Source organism: Zonotrichia albicollis, chromosome Z, assembly GCF_047830755.1.
Source record: "Zonotrichia albicollis isolate bZonAlb1 chromosome Z, bZonAlb1.hap1, whole genome shotgun sequence".
NCBI lineage: Eukaryota > Metazoa > Chordata > Aves > Passeriformes > Passerellidae > Zonotrichia > Zonotrichia albicollis.
Genome location: NC_133860.1, coordinates 58,187,858 through 58,213,222, shown reverse-complemented (window position 1 = coordinate 58,213,222; position 25,365 = coordinate 58,187,858). Strand labels below are relative to the sequence as shown.

Below are 25,365 nucleotides of genomic sequence, written 5' to 3'. Positions count from 1 at the left end.
TATGAGTGGCTTCATCAAGATATGATATACTTTGCATCTCGGAAGAATCAAACCATTAATAATCTGATATAAACAAAATGAGTGCTTAATTATGCTCTCTGATTGTCTCATTTCTTTTCTAACCTGTTGTAAAAGTGGGATAAGGGGAGAAAATAGAATTTTCCTAGAAACAGGGCCATGTGACAGATGTAACGATGCACAGCAAAATATTAAGACAGGTACTGGGAAAGCCCTGAGAAACCTTGTCTGTCCTAGTAGCTGACCTTCTTTTAAGCAAGAATTTGGAATATATTACTTTCCAACCCAAATTACCCTATGATTAAATGAAATAGTATTCTCTTGAAATATTTCTGAAGTTTAGGTTAGCAATTCACCTTCTCCTTTTTTATATTGTATGTTTCTATACTTCTGTTTTGCAAAAGGGAATACTAGTTACACGATATGGAAGCAAATGAAAAACTATTAATGTTTTATTTCATTTTTGTAGAAGCAGGATGATTTTAACATTTACAATTTGTTGAGCTCTCATAAAATTCCTATCCTCATCTACATACCCAATGCTGAATTATCACAGGTTCATATTCAAATCTGTGCAAATTAATAAAGATAGCATGCATCCATAAAATATGCACATATTTGAAAAGATTCCATCAGTGAAAATTACAAAGCTATACATATTTTCTTAAATATTCACTGTTTCCTGCCTTATTCTCACACAGACGTAGAAATATCAGCTCTTAATACTGTTTGACATTAGATGTGTGTAATTTTGAAAGTGTGTTCCTGACAACCATTCAGGTCTTGTTTTGTTTGTTTTTTATTAGACCAAACAATAATGTAACTTTGTATGTCAGAGGAAATTCACATTTTCTTTGAAGCAAACATACTATATTGATACTTCACCAAAGGTATCTCCTTACCAGAGGTAGGAAAAAATGTGTTGCAGTAACAAGTGCATAACTCAAAATGTATTAAACAATTAACATATTGGTTTATTCCATAGTCTTGTATATGACCTTGCTATTTAAAATTTTCTCTGATATGGTCCAAAATTTCTTCTTGCCTTCTTTTATTTAAAAAAATTAAGAGAAAGAAAAAGGAAAAGTTAAAGAAAAATACTTCTCCCAGATGAAGATATGACTTAGCTTTTGGCCTAGAGCATTTAGGAGGCTTTCTAATATTTACATTTAAAGTACTGTAATTAAGCAGAAATACAAATATTCTGTCTTCATTGCTAACAAAATCTACATGGCAAAAAAATCCCCCAAATTACACCCCCAAAAAATCTGCCATCCTTTCATGTGAAATGAGCGACTTTGGGATGCTCCTTCCAAGATGACACCTGAAAACTCTGGAACATTTATAATTATCAGCTTAATCTTCTGGAACAAAGATGAAAATAGAGTGTTAGAATTATTAAGAAATTTGTAGCAAATGAGACAGAAAAGCTTGTTATTCCACTGTGAATGTGTATTTGTTGTTGATATTTTCAGTGCTGATCTGATCATTCATTGCAAAATAATATAGCCGACCTGGAAAAGATTCAGAAAATTATGTTTTAAAATATTAAAAAGCAGACATCTGGCATGGAAGAAGTGACTGAATAGATTGGGATTCTTTGGCCTGGAAAATGAATATTGGGTGTGAATGTGACAGAAATCTATAAGCACAGTGTCGTGAAGAAAAAGAAGGTCAGTTCTTCATTACCTCTACCAGTAGACCAGAGTGAAAATAACATACCCTGCTCATGACTCAAAAGAACTCATCAGCTCATCCCTTTGGGGATCTTTTTTCTGAGTAGGCTGCTTAAACTGGCCCTTTAAAGACCAAATAAGGGATGGATCTTACACTGCGGCATGTCTGACTATTCCTTATTGATATTGCATTAAAAAAAGACTCCATTCATTACAGGAGTACCTTTAAGGCAAATGCAATGGTGAATATTGTCACTAAAATAAGCATATTTCATATCATACTTTATATGTTTTCTAAAGCATCTTGTAAGTGCAAATAACTAGGGATGCTTGCTGTGATGAAATAAACATTCTATGTTTTATAATATTCCCAAATGCAGAAAATTTCACTTGTTCTTTCTAAGAATTAATTGTACCAGTGATTTGTATCATGTGGCAAACACATCCTTGATATTAAATTTGGGATGTTTGAATAATGGATAATCACACTGTGGTATTTTCTGTGGCTCTTATCTGTTTAGACAATATTTATCATAATGCTATTATAATTTGTTTGAGGACAGATTTTGTTGTTCATATGGAGTCTGCATTACAGTTTGGTTAATTAGTGTTGTGAGGAGTTGATATTACGTTTTCATTCCACTGTGTTATCTCAGAAAACAAATGTTATTCAAGCCAAAAAATCCTACTTAGAAAATATCTAACATAGAATAGAAATTATTCTGTGGTAGTAAAGAATCTGTACCAGTTTTTATTTAGTAAGGCTAGAAGATCATAATCTTTAAAAGAAAGACGTGTATTTTTGTTAGATCCAGATGCTCTGTGCTGTTACTAGCTTCCATATAACAAAGAGCTAACATTAAAACCAAAAACTTGGGGAAAAAAATCCTCTGTCAGAATTATTTTAGTGCAGGATATAATCTTTTGAACAACTGCAACCACTCCAATTCTATTTGTGGTGGTGAGCCTTAGGAACAAGAAGTACCTTGCCTCTGGCAATGTGGACAGGAGAAATTTAAAGTTTGAAAGATATTGTCATGAATGCCAGCAGGAGAAATCTGAACTCTTTAATGGTAGCTTCTGCAAGACTGAAAAATTTGTGTGGTCTCAGGTGCAGAAAAATATAAAAAGGTATATGTGAATATAGTGTACATAATATAAATAAATTGCATGGCAAAAATAATACTTGTTATTGAAGCCTGGACAAATTTATTGATGAAAAATACTGTTTTACTTTGATTTAATAATAAATTTATCTCTTAATGATAAAAAGTTGAACCCACTAATGTGATTAAATTTTTTCTTAAGAATGGTTCAATCAAGCCCTCAAATTCACATAAAAAGAGATTTAATGTACAAAAAAAGGAAAATAATAATACCTCTCCTTACTGAAGGCTAAGCTAACTCATGATTTTAAATATATTTAAAATTGCCAGGAACAATATGAAACATGAATATTTTTAAGTTTGACTTTCCCTTAGTTTCCATTCTTTTGCATTCTAAGGTAGCTTATTTAAAATAAATTCTTAAGAAATAAATAAAAATACAAACCGCAAATGCACTTGCAGTGTATTAATTGTTAAAAAATGAATTATTTTTAGTTTGTTTATAGCACGTGCTTTCTTTCCTTTCAGAAATAATAAAAATACATATAGTTAGTAAACTGACTTTTAAAATAAGAAATAAAGAAAGAATTATAAAAAATACCCAGAGGAGAAAAAAAGAACAAAAAAACAACAGAAAAACAAATCTCTAAAAGCACAAACAAACTTTCTGAAAATAGGAAGATGGGAAATAATTAAGACTGCCAAATTCTAGTTTGTTGAAGTGAAAGAGTAAGAAAGAGCTAAGTTCTTAATTGGATTAAGTATCCATAGCTAATTTTCTGACAAACAGATTTTACTTAAGGAGGGCTTGAGTGGTTGATTCATCATGCATGCATTCCTCAGTCTAAATAAAGCACACTGCAATTATTCTAACTTGCATTATTGGTTTGTTACGGCAGATTTTCCACATACTTGGTTCTTTCATCTGACATGTTTTTCTTTCTATTTTTCTAATTTCTCTAATAAAAAATTAAGCTTTATTACTTCAATTGAAAATACTCTCCTCAATGGAATAATTTTGAAATGCTGTCTTAGTCTTTTGTTCACATGAGATCAGATCTTTGCTTTGTTAAAAATGCAGTCAGTTTTGGTGATATCAGTGGAATTATGAAGCAGTATTTTAGCTGAGCGAAAGTGTTTTCTTAGACATGTATTAAAATAATAAATATTCTGACTTTAGCAAGTAGGTTTTTTTCTTGTGTATTTTCTGCTTTTTCACACTATGTTGAATATACCATTGAAAAAGTCTTACACTTACCATGTTTTCTGTCATTGTTGAAGACTATAATTAGTTTTCATTCTTGGTTTTGATCATCCTGGGAAGGTTAGTTTTAGCATGGAGGGAATGTCTCTAACACCATCCTAATTTAGGATTTTCTGAAGCAGTGAGTCAATTCTAACAGATTTTTGGTGGCATGGATTGAAATTCACTTCATAACAGCCTGTATTGAAAATTCCCTGTATTTTCAATAATAGTAATAATAGGACTTGAAGGTCATATTTGAGGTACAATTTACTTGTATAGGGCAAGTTTTTTGTCTGGGTATGTGTGTAGCTTGTAGACCCCACACTCAAGCCTTCTTACCAAGGTGAAGAGGAGCAGCATGATGGCAAAGCTCATATGGCAGGGAGCAAATCTCTGGCAGCATGAGAGTGGATGTATTGCAAGGGTTACAGAGTAAAAGGGCGCGTGAAAGCGCCCTGATGTGGCCAGGAAAGGGCAGCTGGTTGTACAACTGCAGTGTCCTCCCACAGTGGGACACAGACTGCCATCCTAGCTGAAGATGTATTCATATGATTTAGGGTACCCAGCAAGGATCTCTGCTCAAAGCCTTGAGATCTGTTAAAATGCTTACACAGCTCTGATTCGTTTTTCTGTTAATTTAGTTTTGCTGAGCTGGAGCTGGATATCTCTTTCTTGGACCACAATTAGAGAAAATTACAGAATTCTCTGTGTTCAAGGTAATCTTCAGATTTATAATGCTGGTTGTAGGCTTAGCTTAGTGATTAGAAAGTTATGACTGGGAGAAAATAGAAATTGATGGTTCTCTTTTTATTGCAGTCACTGACATCTGTAAAAGACATCAGAACAAGTTGGGGCAGGTAATTTACCCCTTTGTGAGCATGATAAAAACTATGCTGTAAAACCATGGAATAGTCTAGAACTAGAATTGAAAGTTTCTCCTCAATCTGGTAAGGTGCAGAAAGCAGCAAGGATATAAGCTGCCAAGATACTTTTTAGGAGGTCTTGGTCAAAAAAAGAGCCTGGAAGAAAAGGAAGATTTAAAAGTTAGGTAGCAGCCTTGTCCTCTGTTTCTGTAAAGAGCAATAGCACTTTGCTTGATATAGAAGGGTCTGTTCCCAGAAGAAAACATGCTAAAAAAGCCTTTCTTTAGTTTTGTATTTCTAAAGTAAACATATAGTAGACAACACAGCAGCAGCTTACTTCAGTTGTGCAAGGAGAAAAGCTACAAAAGTCATGAAAGATTACTACAAAATTAAGTAAGATTGAATTATATATTTTTTAATAATTATTGATAAAGATGTTCTGAATCTTCTGCATAGTAGGTCTAAGTGGGGATTTCAACTCCAAACGTAGTGTCAAGCATTCAGTATTTTGAACTGAGTGCTAAGAGTGACCTAGGCTGGATTACAATATCCTTTCCAAGTCAATGGATATTTTCAATGATTAACAACTATATACTTTCATTTGTTAGAATAATTTTGCCCTTTTTTTTGGTACTCCTGAGTCTCTGATGTGTTGCACAAATAGGTGTAGACCAGGACAGACCCCCGTTGTAGAATTTTCCATCTTGATCTTTAGCAGCTAAAAGCTATTGAAGCCACCTCAGACTTTAGAAGCAATTGTCAAATAGAAAGACTTGATTTATCCATCTAACACAATGGATGAATAATTATTTTTGTCTAGTAGGGTTACAGGAAGGGAAGCCAGGTAAACAAGTGGGGATCATGGTTAATTACTTCTCTGCTGGATTTTTCTTTTTCTCTGTTAGAATACAGGTAAATTTGTAAATTCAGTCTGAAAGAGATGGTCTTTTTTATTATTTATCACTGTCAAAATATCTAGTCATGCCAACAACATAAAAATACAACACAGAGAATCACAGATGGTTCATGTTACAAGACCAACTTTCATAGTCTTCATCTATAAAGAGCTAAAAACTGCAGAATAATGCCTGTAACTTTGTGTTTCATATTTATTCATTTATCAGCTTCAATCATTCCGGATCCTAATTATGGTCCTAGAATTTATTATCTGTGGCAGAATAATTTTCTCCTCAATTTATTTTCAATGCATTCTGCGTCTTTGGCAAGATGACTCTTGCTCTACAGTCCTATGTATGTAAATAGCTGATCGCTACACAGACTACCAACTTCTGGAATTGCCATCTTTGTATGAGAGATGGTAATTTAAATCTGTTCTTTACCAGCTAACAAGTAAAGACCAGGTACACTGGCAGTGAACATTACCACGTGCCTTTTTAAGTATGGCAGAGGTGAAGTTTTGTGCATTCCTAGTGACTGCTGTGCTCATAAGAGTCCCCTTAGGACAGACTTCACACAGAGGTAATATGACAGATAAATTTTTGCACAGAATTAATAAGAAACTAACTGAGCATATATACTAAAAGCAGAGTCTGAGAAGTCTGAAGGGATGGTTTTGGTTGAGTTTTTTAAATTTTTTTTCTAGTTTTGAGTTTCAGTTAATAATACTTTAGAATAAAAATATTTAGTACATTCAACATATCTTAAGGAACCCCATGTTTTAATCTATCATAGGTAGCTTAAAGTTGCAAAAGTATTAAATAATAACTTTTTTTTAAGAATTACATGAAGAGATTATGTAATGCATCACAAATTAGTGTTTGTGATAATCCATGATTGTATTGTGTGTTTCTTGTTATTGGGTTTTTAAAATGTGTATTTATTTCAAATGTTTGGGAAGAATTTTTTGTATTATAAATACATCTACAAAGCAGTGTCATACTCTTTATAAATACTTACAAAGCTTCTTATTTTGTGGTTTGAAAAATTAAGATAACAAAGTGTGACATTTATTAATATTTTAAATACAATGTGAATGACATTTTCATTTTGAAATTATTAGAAATCTTTTACTCACTCTGTGTTATATGAAGATAATTTGAAATATTGTTAGGCAGTTGAAGAATGACTTCCATTTTCTGACAGATCTAAAAATATTTACAAATGATACCATATTGAATTTTCTTGTCCTTCTCCTGTGTCATTTTGAAATTACTTCTGATGCAAAGGTGATAATTTGCCTAACAGAAGCAGTCTTCTTTTACAATGATCCCAATCATTGATTCATTCAATGGCAACAAAGGTTTTTGGGAGCAAACAATTCCTTGTTTAAAAGAGAAGGTGGCTTTTACAAAGTGCAGATTACATGACAGTGATTTAATTCATAGCTTTTAACATAGGTTAAAAAAACCCCAAAACTTGTGTATCTGTCATGAAGTATGAACTTGCCAACTTTTAAAACAAATGAGATTGCAAGAATTAGAAACTTGAGAACGGTCTTTAGAATGAGTGTGTTGACTTCTGTGAGCACTTCCTACTACATTGAGTGGATCACTCAGTATCAGATGGAGGGACCACATGAACTGATGAAGTGTTTCACCTCCTTCCTTTCCCCAAATATTTATCTGCCCCTACTAGTTGTAAAAGACACTGGTGAATTACTCTGTAATTGTTCAGTTAATTATATTGTATTGTTATCTAGAAATTTGTTTTTGACCTTTGCTCTCTGGGTTCTCCAAGGAAATCACTCTCGTTGAATTGTGATCAGGTGACTTCGTGCTTGATCTTTATCTTAATTTATTTTTTTCCAGATTTTGGCCTGCCTTAAGAAATATAATGGAGTTTCTACTGTAACACACACATACTGAAGTACACTTATCAAAAGGAAGGAATAAGTTGTTCTGTGTGATGACAAAATGTTTTTTAAGCTGGCTGCAGTAGAGTGCCCCCCTGGTCAGATATCAGCTCTTATTATTTCTTTTTGCTTTCTTATTATTTCTTTTTTCTTTTTATATATAAAATACCTGAAGTCCTTTCTGTCCTTAACAATGAATTGTGAACTGTGCACACTTAAATGTTGGTTGCAAATGAAGGAGAAAACAGTCCTCAGTAGAATTACCTTTGTCTGATTGCAATCTGTATTTGTAAAGTGGAGTAAGAACAATTTTACTAGTATGCATCTCTGCAAATTCACCTGTCCCTAATTCAACTGGGGGAATAGCATTGAGACAGATTTTAGTGTTTGTTACAAGCATCACACAATATTTTCTTTTTTTCCCCCAAGAAATCCTGCAGGAGACTAAAAAAAAAAAAAAAAAAAGGTAAAAAGTTAAAGACAAACCCAATACTAGAGTTCAAATTTAGATATACCTTTGAATTCCTTCAGGTTCTCAGTTAGATCTCAGTTTGAATGTTTTTCAAAAGCATTTCAGAATCAGTTCATCTGTTCAGATGCAGTTTTTTCAAGGTGTAAGAGGATAATTCTCCATTTTCTTCTGCCTTGCACTTTGCTTTTTTCCAGATGCACCAAGTAGGTAGTGATGACTTGCAAACTAAAAATATCCACTTGAAATAGCTTGATTTATAAGCATTCTGCAGCATCAGTGTGCGCCAAAGGCAGTTAAAAGATGTTACAATGTAAGCAAGATCTTTAGGTTGAAATATTCCAAAAAACCTAAAGCAGTAAACATTAATCTATCACACTCCTCCCTACAGGTTACTGCAAGTTTCTATACATTAAAAGTCATCTAAAAGTTTGTTTGAAATTACTTCCCATTTCACAAACATTTAATCAAAGAACTAGCATTCTTGTATTCAAGATTCTTGTAAAAGAAAATAGCATTTTATGGAGCTCCAAGTTCCACAAGCAATGTCTACATGAAAGAAAAATTCTTACTATTTACTTATTTTCTTTTCCTACTGCACAGAAAGGCATGATGGGCTATCCATCCACTATTTTGATTTACAAAATGGACTTTGGACCATCTTCATTCCACTATGGACTGTTACTTTTTCTCTTAGAAAAGCCGTTCCCACATGGTCTCTTTTGAATATCAAAGCTAATTGAATAAAAATTAATTTCCAGACTACTCTTGAGCAAGGAATAATTTAGTTTGAGAGAAATGACCACCCATGTACCTGTACTCATCATAGTTTTGAGTGGCATGCACAAATGACTTTCACTGTCTCTCATCCTTCAAGCATTTCGTAAGTGTTAGACATGAATTCAGTGTTCTGGAAATGATGGTATTAGAAGCTGGCAACACTTTTACTTCATGAGAGTTGTGTGGCTTCATTTTTGTCTCACAAGCTTGTTGCTGGTATGAGAGCCTCCTTCTAGGGATACCAAGTGAAAAACAAAATTTCTTGAAATTCTTTTATTTAAGATGAATTCTTTTTAGTATAAAGAAACAATCTTCATATGCATATTCAATGCCACTTTATCGAGAAAGCAGTTAGTTATTTTAAGGAAAGGGTTGATTGTCTTGCAGTGATGTCGTGGTTGGTGTCTTGGTGTGTGGACTGAATAATCTATGTGAACTTCAACCCATTTTCTTTGGTCTGTATTTTAGCTTTAACCCAGAGTGATAGCTGCACACATGGAGGTGCAACTAAATGTTTGCTCTGTTTACATGAACTGAAGAAATTAGCATCACAAATAACCAGTATTATTCCCATATATTCAGTCATGAAGTCGTCTTCTCCTCTGAAGAATCAGAGTTAGGGTTCATGATGTCATGTGCACTAAGTGAAATTTATTCCCACTTATGCCATGTAGTCTGATTTCTGACTATTAGAGTTGAAAAACCTTAAAAGACCTTAAATATTTGAAATTCAGTGCTGCGTTCACCCTGTTGTATCCTTAAGATATATACTTTTGGGTTCTTACTTCTGGGTTATGCATTTCTCTCATGCTATAACAGCCTTAGCGTGGAGCTAGATCCCAGTGATATATGCAGTAACACTAGGGACTCTGAAGTAAGCATTAGGGACTTTCTCTATGTCTGAGGTAAATCAATATTAGTAACTTGGATTTGTATTTTTAAACTTGGGATACAGGAATTGGGACAGCTGAAGTCAAAACATTGTCAGTTCCTGATAAATTTTTGGGGTTTTTTTCTTCTGCCTTTTTACCTTAGTGAAATGAGAAGATGAAGTAAAATATGCTGTGGAGGAGATGGGATAAGAGTAAAGGAGCCTGATCATTTTAGGTTTCACATAGAAAGTGATGTATCAGAATTACTGTTAGTACTGCATTGGTACAGGTGCTTTCCTTTTGCTTTCCACCAGATAGCCCTATCGGTGGAAGAAAGCTGGTGACATCACTGATGTGTCTTCAGGCTGCAAACCATGTGTCAGGTTTTCCCTGTGAGCCATGGAGTTATTGAAATTTGTACCTGGAAAGAGACTTTGTCACCTAAAATTGTCCTCTCCAGTCTCTCTTTGAGGATTAACTTAATGTTGTTTCTGCAAAGTTTTTCTGTATTCCTTTCTTCTATGGAGGCACCTGTGCCAATCTGCTTGCCTTGTGCTGTAGCTGATGGGCACCACCGTATCAGTCACTTCTTTCCCTCCCACAAAGGTACCCAGTCGCTGAGGGTTGAAGGTGTGTCCATTCTGTTGGCTGCCCATCATGTGTTCTCTCGTTGCATGCCAAATTTGCTGGTCAGTGGTATTTTCTAGTCATTAATTTCTATTTAAATGCATAGCAGTACCGGAAAGAATCAACTGCAGTTAGTTTGTTGCTTAGGTTATCCAAATACCTGAAGTCTGTGTTAGAAACGAATTCTCCATATGACAAATAACTAGGAAGTTGATTTTATTATATTCAGTGTGGCTTTTAAGACACATCTCCTGGGCTCAAAGAGAGCACTCTAGTAAATATTCCTAAGTGATCTAGTAGTATGTTTACAGTGCAGACTTTGCTCTCTGCATTACATTTCTGAGGCATCAGACGCCTACTAGAGCAATAGGCTCCACCATGCATGCTGATGTTTCTGAAAAACTGAGGGTCTACTTTTGTATTCTAAATGTTCTTAACAGGAAATACTTCCCACATATTTTTACTAGTTCCTGATAACTACTGAATGCAGCCCTAATATACATTTGCTGAACGCTTTTGCACAGAATTAGAATTAGTATACAGAATGTTCTTACAGCCTTATTGTTATCATCATATCCAAAACATTTAATCTCAGTGAGTTTTTTTAGCTTTTCATTTCATAGTATCTTTTTTCAGAGTAAAGCTAAAAATAAGGAAGTTGGTTGCTTTTGAAAGGTATTCTAAGTATCAGAATGGCAAGACCTATATGAAAAGAAAAGTGAAATTTTGCCACTAAAGTTTCTGGTGAAATGGGTGAGGTATTTGACTAATGTTGCAGCAACCTAAGAAACAGATTGTCATGTTACCTTGATGTTATACATTAGTCTAAATCCATAAAGATGAGTTGAAAAAGAATTCATTTACAGAAATTTCTTTAAAGGTAGAAATCATGAGACATCATGTATGAAAAACCACAGAAATAATTTAGTAGGAAAGCTTATTATTGAACTATTTTATTTTTTATGATCCTTAGAACATAAGAGTATTTGCTGTGCCATTTCTATGTTACAGTTATTAAGGTTTCTTTCCTTTCTTTCTGATAATTAATTTCATTTCAAAGCAAGGTGTGAAATTTTATAAAAAGAAAATTTATAATATAGTATTAATAAAATGTTTACTTGGGATTTCTTTTTTTATATTGCTTTGAGCAAACAGAATTCCCACGTGCTGTTTTGACATTTCAGTGGATTTCATACCCAGCTGTTGCACTAAAGGTATTGTAGTTATAAATTACCTGGATTACCTTTCTGGTAAACTCTGGGTTATGTCATGTATTATAGAAGTACAATAATGAATTGTGATTCCTACATAAATTTCATTCAATCAGAACTGTACCACCTGCACAATTTTTTTTTTATTTTCAAATTTTAACAGGCAAATATGTGAATAAACAGTTTAAATATGTTGTTGCCCATTTGAAAATATTTGATAACACTTATGGAGTTAATTATTTCTAAGTGTATAAATTCAATTTTGTACTCCAGATTGAAGAAACTAGTAAAAACATTTGTTTACCCAGAAGAAGAGTAGTGATTAAACTTCAAATTGATTTGAAAGTGAAAGGACAGTTGCACTTTAGCCCGGATTCAAAATACAATGTATTCATATTTTACAGATTTTTTCAAATGGATTTATTAAAAAACAAGGGGGGAAAATGTTAAAATGAAACTATCAAAACTTTGATATCAGAAGGTTGCTACCTTCTGATATCATCACAGCTACCTTTGGAATATCAGAATCTAAATTCATTGACTACAGATCCATATTATAAAAAGCATATCTATATTCATTTCGAATAAAGAGTTAGCTAATCTTCATGCATTGTTAAAGAGTGTGTAAAATTCCAGTAATACTTTTATGAAACAGATTCATATTTTCAGTTTTCAGGAATATTTCTGAGGTCCATGTAATTAGGTGTTAATAGATAAAACATAGTAGATTCATACTCTATATTGGGATTTTATAAGGAAAAATTACTATGATAATTTTTAAAGGGAAATGTTGCGCCTAGTTGTGTCAATACAAGAGCTCCCTCTGATGGTGACAAGTTACTTCACATAACATTTTTACTACATCTGAATGATGAAATAAGGTAGGTGGAAGAATTCAAAACGCCTGTTGTGGCTGGTGGCTTAAACATATATATTTTTAATTTTTATTTTTGTTTTATTTATTAGTCCCCATACCATGTCATTTGGAAAATTGAGTCCCTTTTCATTTCAGGTATATTGAACATAAAAGGAATAAAGAATGATAAAGAAAGCAGAATTTATTAAGCCCATTTCAAAATGAGCATGGCTAACTGTTGATAAAACTCTTCTGACTAACAGAACCTGTTCAAGGGCCTTAGATTCATACATTTTGTGCACCCCTGCAATGTTATATCCAACTGCTACTATTGTAAGAAGAGAAAACCTCACGATCTTTTTCCATTAGCTTAATTTTAGATATTGAACTCTCCCTCTTCTATATTAATATGAAAGCAAATTGTTTCACTTGTTGTCTAAAAAAAATCAAAATCCAAAACGACAACAACAAAAAAGAACCCACCCTCCAAAAAAAAAAAAAAACCCTAACAAAACAGAAGGACAGAAGTAATATCTGGAGTCCATTTAGAAATGCCAGATGTCACCTTTGATAAATTAACTGATAAGTGTGGTCTCATCCTCTCTTCATCTCTTAGTTCCTGAGCTATTATGGAACTTACGTAAAGTTTGCTAATATTCCACTCACATGGTGAAAGACCAAAAGAAAGGGGAAGAACCATGACAGTGAATAAAACACTCACCATATGTAAAGAAATAAGAGAAAGAGATAGACTGAAAGAGTATTTGTATAATTTACCCCACTACCCTGTCTCTGAGTGACAGTGATGGAAAGCTTTAAGTACAGGAATAGGGATTTAGGTGGTACAAGCAGTGAACATTGACTGGAACAACAATTTATGATGGTTTTCTGCTAAGTTTTTTTTCTGTCTGGTCTATATTAATCAGGTTGTCATTAATATGTGCTGTCCTTTCTTTACAAAAGACATTATGACTCAGATTTATGAGTATGTGTAACTGCTGTGTGATTTGATCAACTTAAGATAACACTACTATATTTCAACTGTGTCTTCAAACAATTAAAGATATAGTGAAAGATACAGTAAGTAACTGATGGCACAGGGCTTCTCAGTATAATATCACTGTTATTATTTTATATGAAACATATCAGCTAGCTTTTGCATATATCATTTATAACCAGCAAAGTCTTAAAAATCTGTTAATTTAACATTTGTGATCATTTTGTCCTAGCCCTATAATTGTAATGCAGACATCTAAGAAAGGAGGCAATTGTCTGTTACAGTGTTCTCTGGTCAGAGTGAAGGACTTTCACATTTTTTCACTTTAACTGAAGAGTTCATAGTTGTTGACTTTGGGGAGCCACTTCAATAGACTAACAGTAACTCACCTCAGTGGTAATAGGATGAGAAGGATGAGTCCGAGTGTTTGGATTCTAGTTCAGAAAACCTGTCAGTTGATGTGTACTTGTACTGTGTACTAGGTTATCTGGAATAGGTACTCCTTTTTTTTACTGAGATATAAATAATTTGAACTGTAATATAAACCTGGGTTTAGACGTATTGGGAGAAAATGGGAGAGATTAATTAATCCTACAACATTTTTAAAGGCAGTAGTTTATACAAAAAGTTCCAAGTTACTTCATGCTGATTTTTTCTGTGGCTGGTACTAGAATTTATAAACCACATGGTGAAATTAGACCCATCCTGAGGTACACTAGTACCACAACTTCTCTTCCAATGATGTCATTCAGATTTGGTCCTATTCTAGTACTTGTTATTAATCACTACATGGGGCTTTGCAGCCAAGTATACCTATATTTATTTATATATGTACATTTTTAAAAATAATATTTGTAATAAATATATTCACAGCAATGGGTACACAACATGTAAAAGCTTTGTGCATATTATTTAGTATTATTTTTTACAGCGTCTATTTAGTATATTATACAGTAAAGTTGTATTTGTAAATAAGGGTCATGTCCTCTAGATTATCTGAATTGTGGGTCCTACACAGTTTGATTTCTGGGAGAATTTTTGATTGGTGGGAAAGTTTTGAACAGGATGCCTATATTATCCCTGGTCAACACCCTTTCTACATAGAGGATGGACAGAGAAACCAAGGAGCTTTTTTACCTTGTCTTGATGCAAGCTTACCTTCACAATCACTCTGAGCTTGCCAATGCCCTCCTATGGACAGGACTTAGATCTACCACTCCAGAGTGCGTCTCTGATTTCTGACACCATAATGAACTGAATAATTCTGTCTTCAAAGCAGGGTTAAAGTAGCTTGAGATAAAGAAGTTACTGGGTTAGAAACTGAGTAGGACAGTTAAACTCTCCAAGTCTGAGAGCAGTTCAGGCTCCCAGTTCAGGCTTCAGTACAGCCCAGAATGCTTCTACTTCATGCAATGAATTATGTTGTGGAGTGTCACCTACCTAGATATCTCTGCTGCTAAGTGGCCCTGTTACTGTTTACAGCTAAACTGCAATATAGTATTTCAGTGTTTCAAAAACTGCATTCTTTAAGGAAGATGGTATGTTTTCAGGCTACTAGGAATCAGTATAATATGTAGTTGATGTAAATACATCAGTAAGAGTCGACAAACAGTTATATTGGGTTAAGTGTATGACCCTATTAATATTTATGCAAAAATTTTAAACAGTGTTTATTAGGTGCAATTATTAGGTGTGTTATTCTTATTAATAGAGGTGTGTTATTCCTATTAAAAGATGCCACATGGCATCTTTTTAACCATTAGATATCTGTGTAAGCTGTGAGGATAATCTAAAGTAATGGCACGTTCCCTATACATAGTTTGGCATAAGAGTGAAGTGGTCTGAACAGTCTAAAGAAGAGGGGTAGAATGAAAGAAGCTCATTATGTGGTTATAAATTCTATGTTTTAACCATTTCTGGATTGGACCATGAAACAGTAGTTGTGTTCTACTGTAAAGACAGGACTGTCTGAAACGTTGAATATGGTTCTCCTCTGAAAAGCTTACAGGATACTTTCATAGGTTTCAGGTGCACCTTCAATACTGTAACCTAGAGAAAAAGCATTCTGATTTTGTCCTCTCTTTTTTTGAAGGGGTCTTGGACTGAAAAAAAATCAAAATACTTATTTTAACCTTTAGACTGTTTAAAACAAGAAATAAGGACCCATTTAGTACTCAGCACAATTGATACACGTGGTTTTCCCAGATAAAAGCCTTGTAAAATTACATTAAAAAATACTGTTTTCTAAACTAGCCATTCTGAATGGTGTTAAAGAAGTAGCCTGAAGTATTTTTAGGTTATTGTTGAAGCCAAAACCCAAATTTTGAATTAAAAAAACTACAGCCTAAATATACCCTACAGCAAAAATATCAAGCCACATACAGTCTGTTTTCAAAACTCAAAATAATTTTTATGAGGTGGCTGCTCTCCAAAAGCAATTTTGCAAAAATTTAAATCTTAACTGAACACTTCATTTGCTCGCAGTGCTTAAACTTCTGGGGCCTGTTTCTGGTTCAGTCAGCAAACTAATTGGTACTTTCATGGGCAGTTATATTTGTTACAGACTGCAAATAGGATTTGAAGGGACAAGAGGTCTGGAAGGGTCTCACCCTCCAAATAGTAGGTTTCCTTTGTTATATTTCCACCTTTAGGTATTGTTTTAATGGAATTACAAAGCATGAAGCTAAAAATGGATATTCAAAGTCACTAACTCTCATTGCTCATTGCTAGCCTGATAGGTTAGCTAAAATAAGCCAATTCGCTAACTGTTTTGATTTTCATTTTCATTGGTTGGTTTGGTTTTGGGTCTTCTTATATAATTTCCTTTTTTTCCCCATTGAAAGTTTAGTGATTAGAATTTACTGAAATTTCACTACTGCAGGAGAGAGAAGGTGCACCGATCTGTGTATAGAAAGATAAATAATGAATGCAGTGAAGCTCATCTTTGTTTCTAAAACTTATGGAAAGAGAAGCTGCATACCTAAAGATGTTGGTTGCTATGTACTTCTCCAGCTGCAATATCTGTGGCTTATAGCTATGGCAACAGCACTGTTCATACAGCCAGAAAGGTATAATCTTTTAAATACGGCTCATCTAAATATTTCAGAGAGCCATCAGATATTTGGATTCAAAATGTCTGAACAAATTCTTCATGCTTCACATACCATAAACAGGTAATGACAAAAAACCACCACACAACCCAGAGAAAGCAGAAAATATTCTCCAGTTTTTAGAATGCTATAGCTTATTATTACAGATTTTTAAAAATTTCTTCTTTAAATTTATATGTATTTCTGGGGTTTTTTATGTAAGAAAATGGGAAAGTAGTTTTATCAGTTAAATACTGCAAAAAAAGTTGTTTTTTTTTTCTTGAACCTTGTTAAAAAAACTGAAATAAAGATTCTTCTTTTTTAACAGGACACTGAAACACATCCTTTTTACAGTTTGAATTCTTTAGTTGGAAACAAGTCTTTTATTACCATGATCTGTCAATATAAGACCATTTTCAAAACAGCATGCTATGCATTTAAAACTTAGGCTTGCAATGAAATCCATTTAGCCTTTCAGTGGAAGGAGTTTGTAGACATCACTCAGTTTTCTTATGCTAAAGTGTTCGATAGAGCCATGCACTGAAATGTGAGGATATTCCATGTGTTTTTTGACAGGAAAGTTTGGGTTAGCAGGGTTCATTCACTGAAATTTTAGAAGCTGTTAAATACTTTGCTGCATGGAGCATCAGCCCTAAATACACGGATGAGTTAACACCTTATCCAAAGGAATCATCAATATTGAATCGTCCTGATGTTCCTGTAAAATTCTCTGACAATTTCATTTTATTCCTGTGCTTGACTGTTTGCCAGATGAAATGGAAGTAAAATATATAAAATTAAAAGATCAGTGATACTTCCATATATTTCTGTATTCAATGTGGATGTGGCTGATTTCTTTTTCATTTTCTAGGCGTTTTCTGGAAACACGAATGCAGACAGTGTCGTGTACTATAAGCTTCAGCATTCTATTAAAGCAAGATTCCTCCGTTTTGTGCCTTTGGACTGGAATCCAAATGGCAGGATTGGAATGCGCATTGAAGTGTATGGATGCACCTATAGTAAGTTTGTTTCTGTGTCAGCTAAATGAAATTAATCTTCATCAGTGTCTTTGGCTGCCTAAATTGCATTTGAAAGTAGATTTCTAAGGCTGAATTTAATCTCAAATAAAACTGAATTAATAAGTTTATGTGCATACTACATTATTTCTACATAAGCTGTCAATATGTGATGCTTATTTTCCTGTACTTTCTGTGTTGGAATGAATGGTATGGACAAAATCCAATTCCTGATTTTATGCAAACTGTTCCATTTTTTTGTCATAGTTGTAAAATGCTTGCTATCTAGCTGAAGGCAAAATTATGCTAAATGTTTACCTCTTTAGTTTTAAATTTAGTTTTAAATCTATATGGTCTAGATCTTGAAAGAGTAAGAGTACAACTAGATAGATCCACAAATGAAAAATTGAAGGACACTTCAGAGTTTTTTATGTATTTATATTTTATATATTTTATGTATTTAGAATAGTTTTTGTGCCTTCAGTAACTGACATAAGCCTTTGAAAGTAAATTGTGTAAGTGTCGTGGTGTTATTGATTGTCTGGACAGTGTAAATATTCCTGACATCTTCCTTTTGCAGTTTTCATCCATGGATTTTTTTTTAAAATTCCTCTATATAAGTTTTTTACTGCTTTTTATTCTTCACATCTTTTCTTCATGATGGAAACAGAATTTATTTTAGCAAACTCTTTAACTGCTTTTTGTGCATACTTTTATCTTTTGTTCTTTTTTTTTTTTTGTTTCAGTGTTCTTTTTCAACTTCCTTATTTAAGTTATATTTTGTACGGTTGATTTCTTTTGGATGGTCTCCATATAACTGTTTTCTATTGCCGTGCATTTTTATCTGACTTTACGTGCATATCAGGAAAACATTTCTCTGGCCTTTCTGCCTTAAACTTGAATTTTTAAAATTGGTAAAAGGTAATGAACAAAGAATATTGAAAATTTAAACCTGGATGCAGGAGATTAGGTCACCTCAGAAATCAGGTAAACCTCCTCATCCCAGAAAACAAACATCTCATACCAGAGGAAGAGACTGAAAGGCTCACACAAAATTCCTCAGTGACAGCTGCCTTGAGACTGGGAACATGACTTATGATTCTTAGAACAATCTGAGAAAATGGCCTTGAAAATTGAGAAATATGATTCAATTTATCCTCAACTCTTTTAAGTTCCAGAACAACCAAAGTTTAAAAATGGAGGGTAGACAAATGAATTTATCATTCAAAGCTAAAATCTCATCTAAATCTTCTATTTGAGACCTGATTTCAGAGGTACATGATGGCAGAATAGTCTTTCTTCTCTTTAAGCTTCACTTTAAAATTCCTTGATAGTCATCAGCTTTGCTTCTTCATAGTCCTTTACCTTTTGCATATGATAACATTTAAATCCTTACTCAGTTTTGCTGTCAAACATTTTCAAACTGAAGAGCTCTCTTTTGACCATGCCTAAAAGTCAGATTTTATTTATCTATATTCACCATAATAATTTTCTCTTGCAAGATCCATATTATGGCTCTCTTCTGTGTCATGCTTGTTGCCCACCACTGGAAAACTCTGTGAGTCTAAAGGACAAATAAAGAAAAGTGTCCATGCAACTGAAAAAAGAAAACATTTAGAATAAGCAGTTATGAAATAAAGTATTTTTGTGTAGCCATTAGCTATTTTTGAGGAAGATTTTTTTTTTTTTCATGTTACATACATGGCACAGAATGTATCCTATAGGCAGCTTAAAGAAGTAAATCAACTACAGTTATCTTCTAAGATTAGGATGAATTTAAAATGAATATTTACTTGATCCATTATTCTCTCTAATACAGTATATGAAGAACATGATGTCATCAAAAATATGACTTTTTTATAGTTATTTTAAAGTAATTTTTTTAAAGTTTGTTATGATTTTATTTGAATGAATGATAATGAGTGTTCTAGAAATGCTTTTTTCCCGTATCTATGAATGCTATCATTCCAAATGAATTGCAGACTTCTTATCATCTATGTATTTTTTTTAACATCTACTGATTACCAAGTGCCTTTACTAGGTAAATTCAGTGGTTGCCATTGAAGACAAACCAGGTGATTATAGATTAACAGTTTTAAAAATTATTTAAAAATGTAAAAGCTTAATTCTTTCTCTCCAGTCTTTTTCTCCATTTATCAGGCACAATGAGGACATGCAGTTATGGTTACAGTAATTATGCCTGGCTCTTTTTGAATGACTCTACTTTTCGAAGTGGGACCAGAAAAAAAAACGTAGAAATGCCAGTAATATCTACTTTAGCTTTGATTCACATGTTTTACATGTCCTATTTTCTCATCCTTTTCTTCAGGGAACTCTCACTTTGTATTAGATTTTTAGAGTAAACAACTCTCTTTTCATTTACTGTCAAGTATGTGAACTGTGTTCTGTATTCAAGTGCAAATGCACTAATTTCATTCTTCAGTCTTACCTGTTAGAAATTACACAACTAAAACTAAACTTGTGAGAATACAGTGTGTAGATCTCTCTGCACCATAAAGTGATGTGAAAAATGTATGTCTCTATGTTCTATAAAAGTCATTACTGTCTTGATGAAGTCGTACTTACAGGGAAAATTTTGACACCACTTCAAATTTGCTGTCTTCCAGTCAAATGCCTGCTCTGAATAACTTTGCCTAGTATTCTCAAAAATAGTGTTTAGCCTTTAATTATAGGCTCAGTGAGGTTTGGTAATAGTCATTGTATTTTCCTGTAGGATGTAGCAGACTATTATGGGGTTTTTTGTGGTTTTTTTTTTTCCATTTGTTCTATTTTTTGTTTTGTTTTGTTTTGTTTATGTGCAGCTTGTTTTCTACTTTTTAGATCAAGGACTGTCACATTTAAATGTTTGTAAAGTGTGCATGCAGACAAGCCCTTCAGTTTTTGTCTCAGCATTTATTGAGTAGAAAGGCCAAATAAGGGCAGTCAGTTATGGAATTAGATGAAATATTTAAAGAGTTCCCTTTTTTTGTTTTTTTTTTTTCTTTGAGTTCTTCTCCCTGCTCACTCTGATGTCTCTGCAATGTTTCTTAGGTTTTTTTTACTCTTGTTCTATAGTCATTTAAAGAAAAAAAAAGGGCAGAAGGAGGCAGATGGGCAGGCAGAAAGAAAGAAAGAAAGAAAGAAAGAAAGAAAGAAAGAAAGAAAGAAAGAAAGGAAGTGGCAGAAGTAAGGAAGTGGCGGAAGGAAGGAAGTGGCGGAAGGAAGGAAGTGGCGGAAGGAAGGAAGTGGCGGAAGAAAGTGGCGGAAGTGGCGTAAGGAAGGAAGTGGGGGAAGGAAGGAAGTGGGGGAAGGAAGGAAGGAAGTGGCGGAAGGAAAGAAGTGGCGGGAGGAAGGAAGGAAGGAAGTGGCGGAAGGAAGGAAGTGGCGGAAGGAAGGAAGGAAGTGGCGGAAGGAAGGAAGGAAGTGGCGGAAGGAAGTGGCGGAAGGAAGTGGCGGAAGGAAGGAAGGAAGTGGCGGAAGGAAGTGGCGGAAGGAAGGAAGTGGCGGAAGGAAGGAAGTGGCGGAAGGAAGGAAGGAAGTGGCGGAAGGAAGGAAGGAAGGAAGTGGCGGAAGGAAGGAAGGAAGTGGCGGAAGGAAGTGGCGGAAGGAAGGAAGTGGCGGAAGGAAGTGGCGGAAGGAAGGAAGTGGCGGAAGGAAGTGGCGGAAGGAAGGAAGGAAGGAAGGAAGGAAGGAAGGAAGGAAGGAAGGAAGGAAGGAAGGAAGGAAGGAAGGAAGGAAGGAAGGAAGGAAGGAAGGAAGGAAGTGGCGGAAGGAAGGAAGTGGCGGAAGGAAGTGGCGGAAGGAAGGAAGGAAGGAAGGAAGGAAGGAAGGAAGGAAGGAAGGAAGGAAGGAAGGAAGTGGCGGAAGGAAGGAAGGAAGGAAGTGGCGGAAGGAAGGAAGTGGCGGAAGGAAGGAAGTGGCGGAAGGAAGTGGCGGAAGGAAGTGGCGGAAGGAAGTGGCGGAAGGAAGTGGCGGAAGGAAGGAAGGAAGGAAGGAAGGAAGGAAGGAAGGAAGGAAGGAAGGAAGGAAGGAAGGAAGGAAGGAAGGAAGGAAGGAAGGAAGGAAGGAAGGAAGGAAGGAAGGAAGGAAGGAAGTGGCGGAAGGAAGGAAGGAAGGAAGGAAGTGGCGGAAGGAGGTGGCGGAAGGAAGTGGCGGAAGTGGCGGAAGTGGCGGAAGTGGCGGAAGGAAGGAAGTGGCGGAAGGAAGGAAGGAAGGAAGTGGCGGGAGGAAGGAAGTGGCGGAAGGAAGTGGCGGAAGGAAGTGGCGGAGGGAAGGAAGGAAGTGGCGGAAGGAAGTGGCGGAAGGAAGGAAGTGGCGGAAGTGGCGGAAGGAAGTGGCAGAAGTGGCGGAAGTGGCGGAAGGAAGTGGCGGAAGGAAGGAAGGAAGGAAGGAAGGAAGGAAGGAAGTGGCGGAAGGAAGGAAGGACGTGGCGGAAGGAAGGAAGGAAGTGGCGGAAGGAAGGAAGTGGCGGAAGGAAGTGGCGGAAGGAAGTGGCGGAAGGAAGTGGCGGAAGGAAGTGGCGGAAGGAAGTGGCGGAAGGAAGGAAGGAAGGAAGGAAGGAAGGAAGGAAGGAAGGAAGGAAGGAAGGAAGGAAGGAAGGAAGTGGCGGAAGGAAGGAAGGAAGTGGCGGAAGGAAGGAAGGAAGTGGCGGAAGGAAGTGGCGGAAGGAAGTGGCGGAAGGAAGGAAGGAAGTGGCGGAAGGAAGGAAGGAAGGAAGTGGCGGAAGGAAGGAAGGAAGTGGCGGAAGGAAGGAAGGAAGTGGCGGAAGGAAGTGGCGGAAGGAAGGAAGGAAGGAAGGAAGGAAGGAGTTTGTTTTCTACCTCGAGGTGTTAAACCTGCCTTCATGTGGACTGATAAAACATCTGCTCGTGCCATGACTGCGCTGCAAATACTCTGTACTGAACCTCAGCCCAAAATCTGTCTGAAGCCTCTGCCTGATAGTTCTTTCTATGTAGTGTGTACAAAAGAGAACAGTGTATCTCTTTTGACATTTCCTGTGTTGTTCCTGCAATGCCAGTTTGTGACAATTAAGCCATGTAAAACACAGTTAAGGTTAAGCTATGTCGTGACACTAAAATAAAAGGGATATTAGGAATGTGTTTAGGTTACAGTTTCCCCTCTTCATTTCGGTACTGTCTTATTTCATCCTCTAAAAACTGGTAGTCTAAAAATAGAAATCAAAGAAACAAAAAGGTGGGGATTTTTTTCCCTGGTGGGCAGAAAGATGGATTTAAATCTGAAAATGACAAATGTATAAAGTAGTAGAATATAGGTAACTGGAAAATAAATATATAATGCACATTAAAAATTGTCTGTTATGTATGTTATGATACCTAACAAAAAGCACTGCAGATACTGATCAAACACTTTTGTTTTCTTTCTATTATTTCTAGTTGTACTAAGGCTTTTTCAGCATTTCCTACCTGACTGAAATGCTTTAAGTCAGCATTACATTACATCAGTCAAAGAAAGGACTTCATATTCTCTTCATAACTGGAATAATGCCAGTTGGTTTGCATTGGTTTAAGTTGTTTTTTTTTTTTCTTTATACAACATTAGCATTGATTTCAATTGATATAAAGATAAAAAAATTTCATAGACATTTCAACTAAAACTTTTGCTCAGGATCACTAGGATTCTTGGTCCTGTGGTGTGTGAAGCCTCCAGAATTTCCAGTTTCTCAGGGGCATTTTGTGATTTCCAAATATATTTTCATAGTGCACTTAGGATTTATATTGCATTAATTTAAGGAAGACACTGCCAATTGTGGAAACAAAAGATGAGTGTTCATAAAACAATTCCACCTGTTTTACTTTTCTTATTTACAACAGTCGAGAAAACCATATAGAGTATTTTGAAGTCCAGTAAGTTGCAAGTAGTTGGTAAATAAGAGAGGAAAATCTTATGGTAATCTGGATATGTGCCCACATTCTGTTTATCCTTATAACCCTGCAGGACCTGTCTTTCTCACCCCTCTAAATATATTGCTAAGGGTAATTCATGGATGGTGAAGACAAGACCTGGCAATCAAAATTCTGTGACAAGAATTTTGGTTGCCATCTGCAACAATTTTTCAGTCTTCATTAATTCATGGGTTGAGGGCAGGGGCAAAATTTAATTTTCTTTATTTTCCAAATTTTGACAAAGCAGATATTGCTTCTTAGGCACCACTGCTGCAGAATAGTATAAGGGATTCTGGAAATCCATGTTAATGTACTTTATACTCTGTCCCAATAAAAAGAATATGTTCCCAATTGTACAGTTATTATTGCCTACTAAGTAGATGGTTTGATAGATGTATATAAATGTAAAAGTGGTCTTATTGAAGTCTTTATTGAAGCTATTCTACATCACATTCCATATTTTAATTCAATATTAATTAACACTTTTGCTGTCCACATTCATTCAGTGACAAAATGAAGTAAAATCTAAGGTTCTTGTTTAGGCAGAACATCATATTTATTCATTGTACATTTGATAAATTAGTTCTTCATTATCAAGATATGAAGAAAATCAAGAAATTATATTTAAAAAATAACTGCATTCACTTCACAAAAGCTTTGTGAAAATGGAATATAAATTAGTAACCTAAAGTACAAGAGGTAATTTGAATTCATTCCATTTCCATGCTGAAGATATGGAGAAATATTTATCATGAAATTATTTAAGTTAGTAAATAGATAATGGGTTTCCCTTGACTTGCAAGAAGTCAACCAGTCAGTTGAAAAACAACTTCATATTTTATTGCGTATCCTTACATCTTCATTCACTTCAAAAATGTATTTTTCAAGGGTAATTACTTTTTTCTTCATTACATATGAACTGTGAATACTCTATGAGCTTTCTATAGTGTTATCGGTTCCTTGGTGTGTGTCTTGTTCAATCTGTGCTGATTTTGATGGATATTCTTTTATACTATTGAGATAAAATCAGTTGGCCCTATTTCCTTGCTTTCCCAAAGGTCAACAGCAGCCTTGGCTTTTTTTTTTTTGGTTTTGATTTAATTCATTGGAATGAATTGCATATAAATTATAAACAATTTTCAGCCTAAGAATACAGGTAAAAACAGAAATGGTCAAAGTACTTTATAGCTCCAAGAAAAGGAAGACCAGCATATGAGAACATTATTAGAGTTGAATAGATGCCAGATCTCTTCTCACATGGTTTTATTATCTAGTTATACCATCATCATTAAAACACAGCAGTCTTAATATACGGGGAAAAAATAAAGTACAATTTACTGTGCAGAAGTGATCTAGATATGTTAGTGATGGAACTTCATGCCATATTGAAGTAACATGCAACTGTTTCTTTTAGACATAGCATTATACATTATCTTTCATTTCTTTACTTCTAGGGTCTGAGGTGGTTGGCTTTGATGGGAAAAGTTGTCTAATTTACACATTAAATAAAAAACTCATTAATACACTGAAAGATGTGATTTCTCTGAAGTTTAAGACAATGCAAAGTGATGGAATTCTCCTCCACAGAGAAGGACAAAATGGAGACCACATCACCATGGAATTAACTAAAGGGAAGCTGTCCCTACTCATTAATTTAGGTAACAGCTATAGTCTCATAAAGTCTAATATAGTTACTAGGCATTATTTGACTAAAATTTCTCTTAAACTGTTAAGTGGATTTTAATGTATGAAGTATGATAAACTAGCAGTATATTTTTGAATAATTTTATTTTTTCAATGAAATTAATAGTTTTTATTTTTCTT

At 34.7% G+C, this 25,365-nt stretch overlaps 1 protein-coding gene across 1 annotated transcript in view; it reads left to right on the top strand.

The window, feature by feature from the left end:
• The window catches only part of CNTNAP4 (contactin associated protein family member 4), a 202,851-nt gene that overhangs the window by 106,577 nt on the left and 70,909 nt on the right, over nt 1-25,365 (top strand). Inside the window, exons 4-5 of the mRNA XM_005495530.4 lie at nt 17,494-17,641; nt 24,996-25,199. Coding sequence (XP_005495587.3) covers nt 17,494-17,641; nt 24,996-25,199 — 352 coding nt within the window. The remainder of the gene's footprint in view (nt 1-17,493; nt 17,642-24,995; nt 25,200-25,365) is intronic.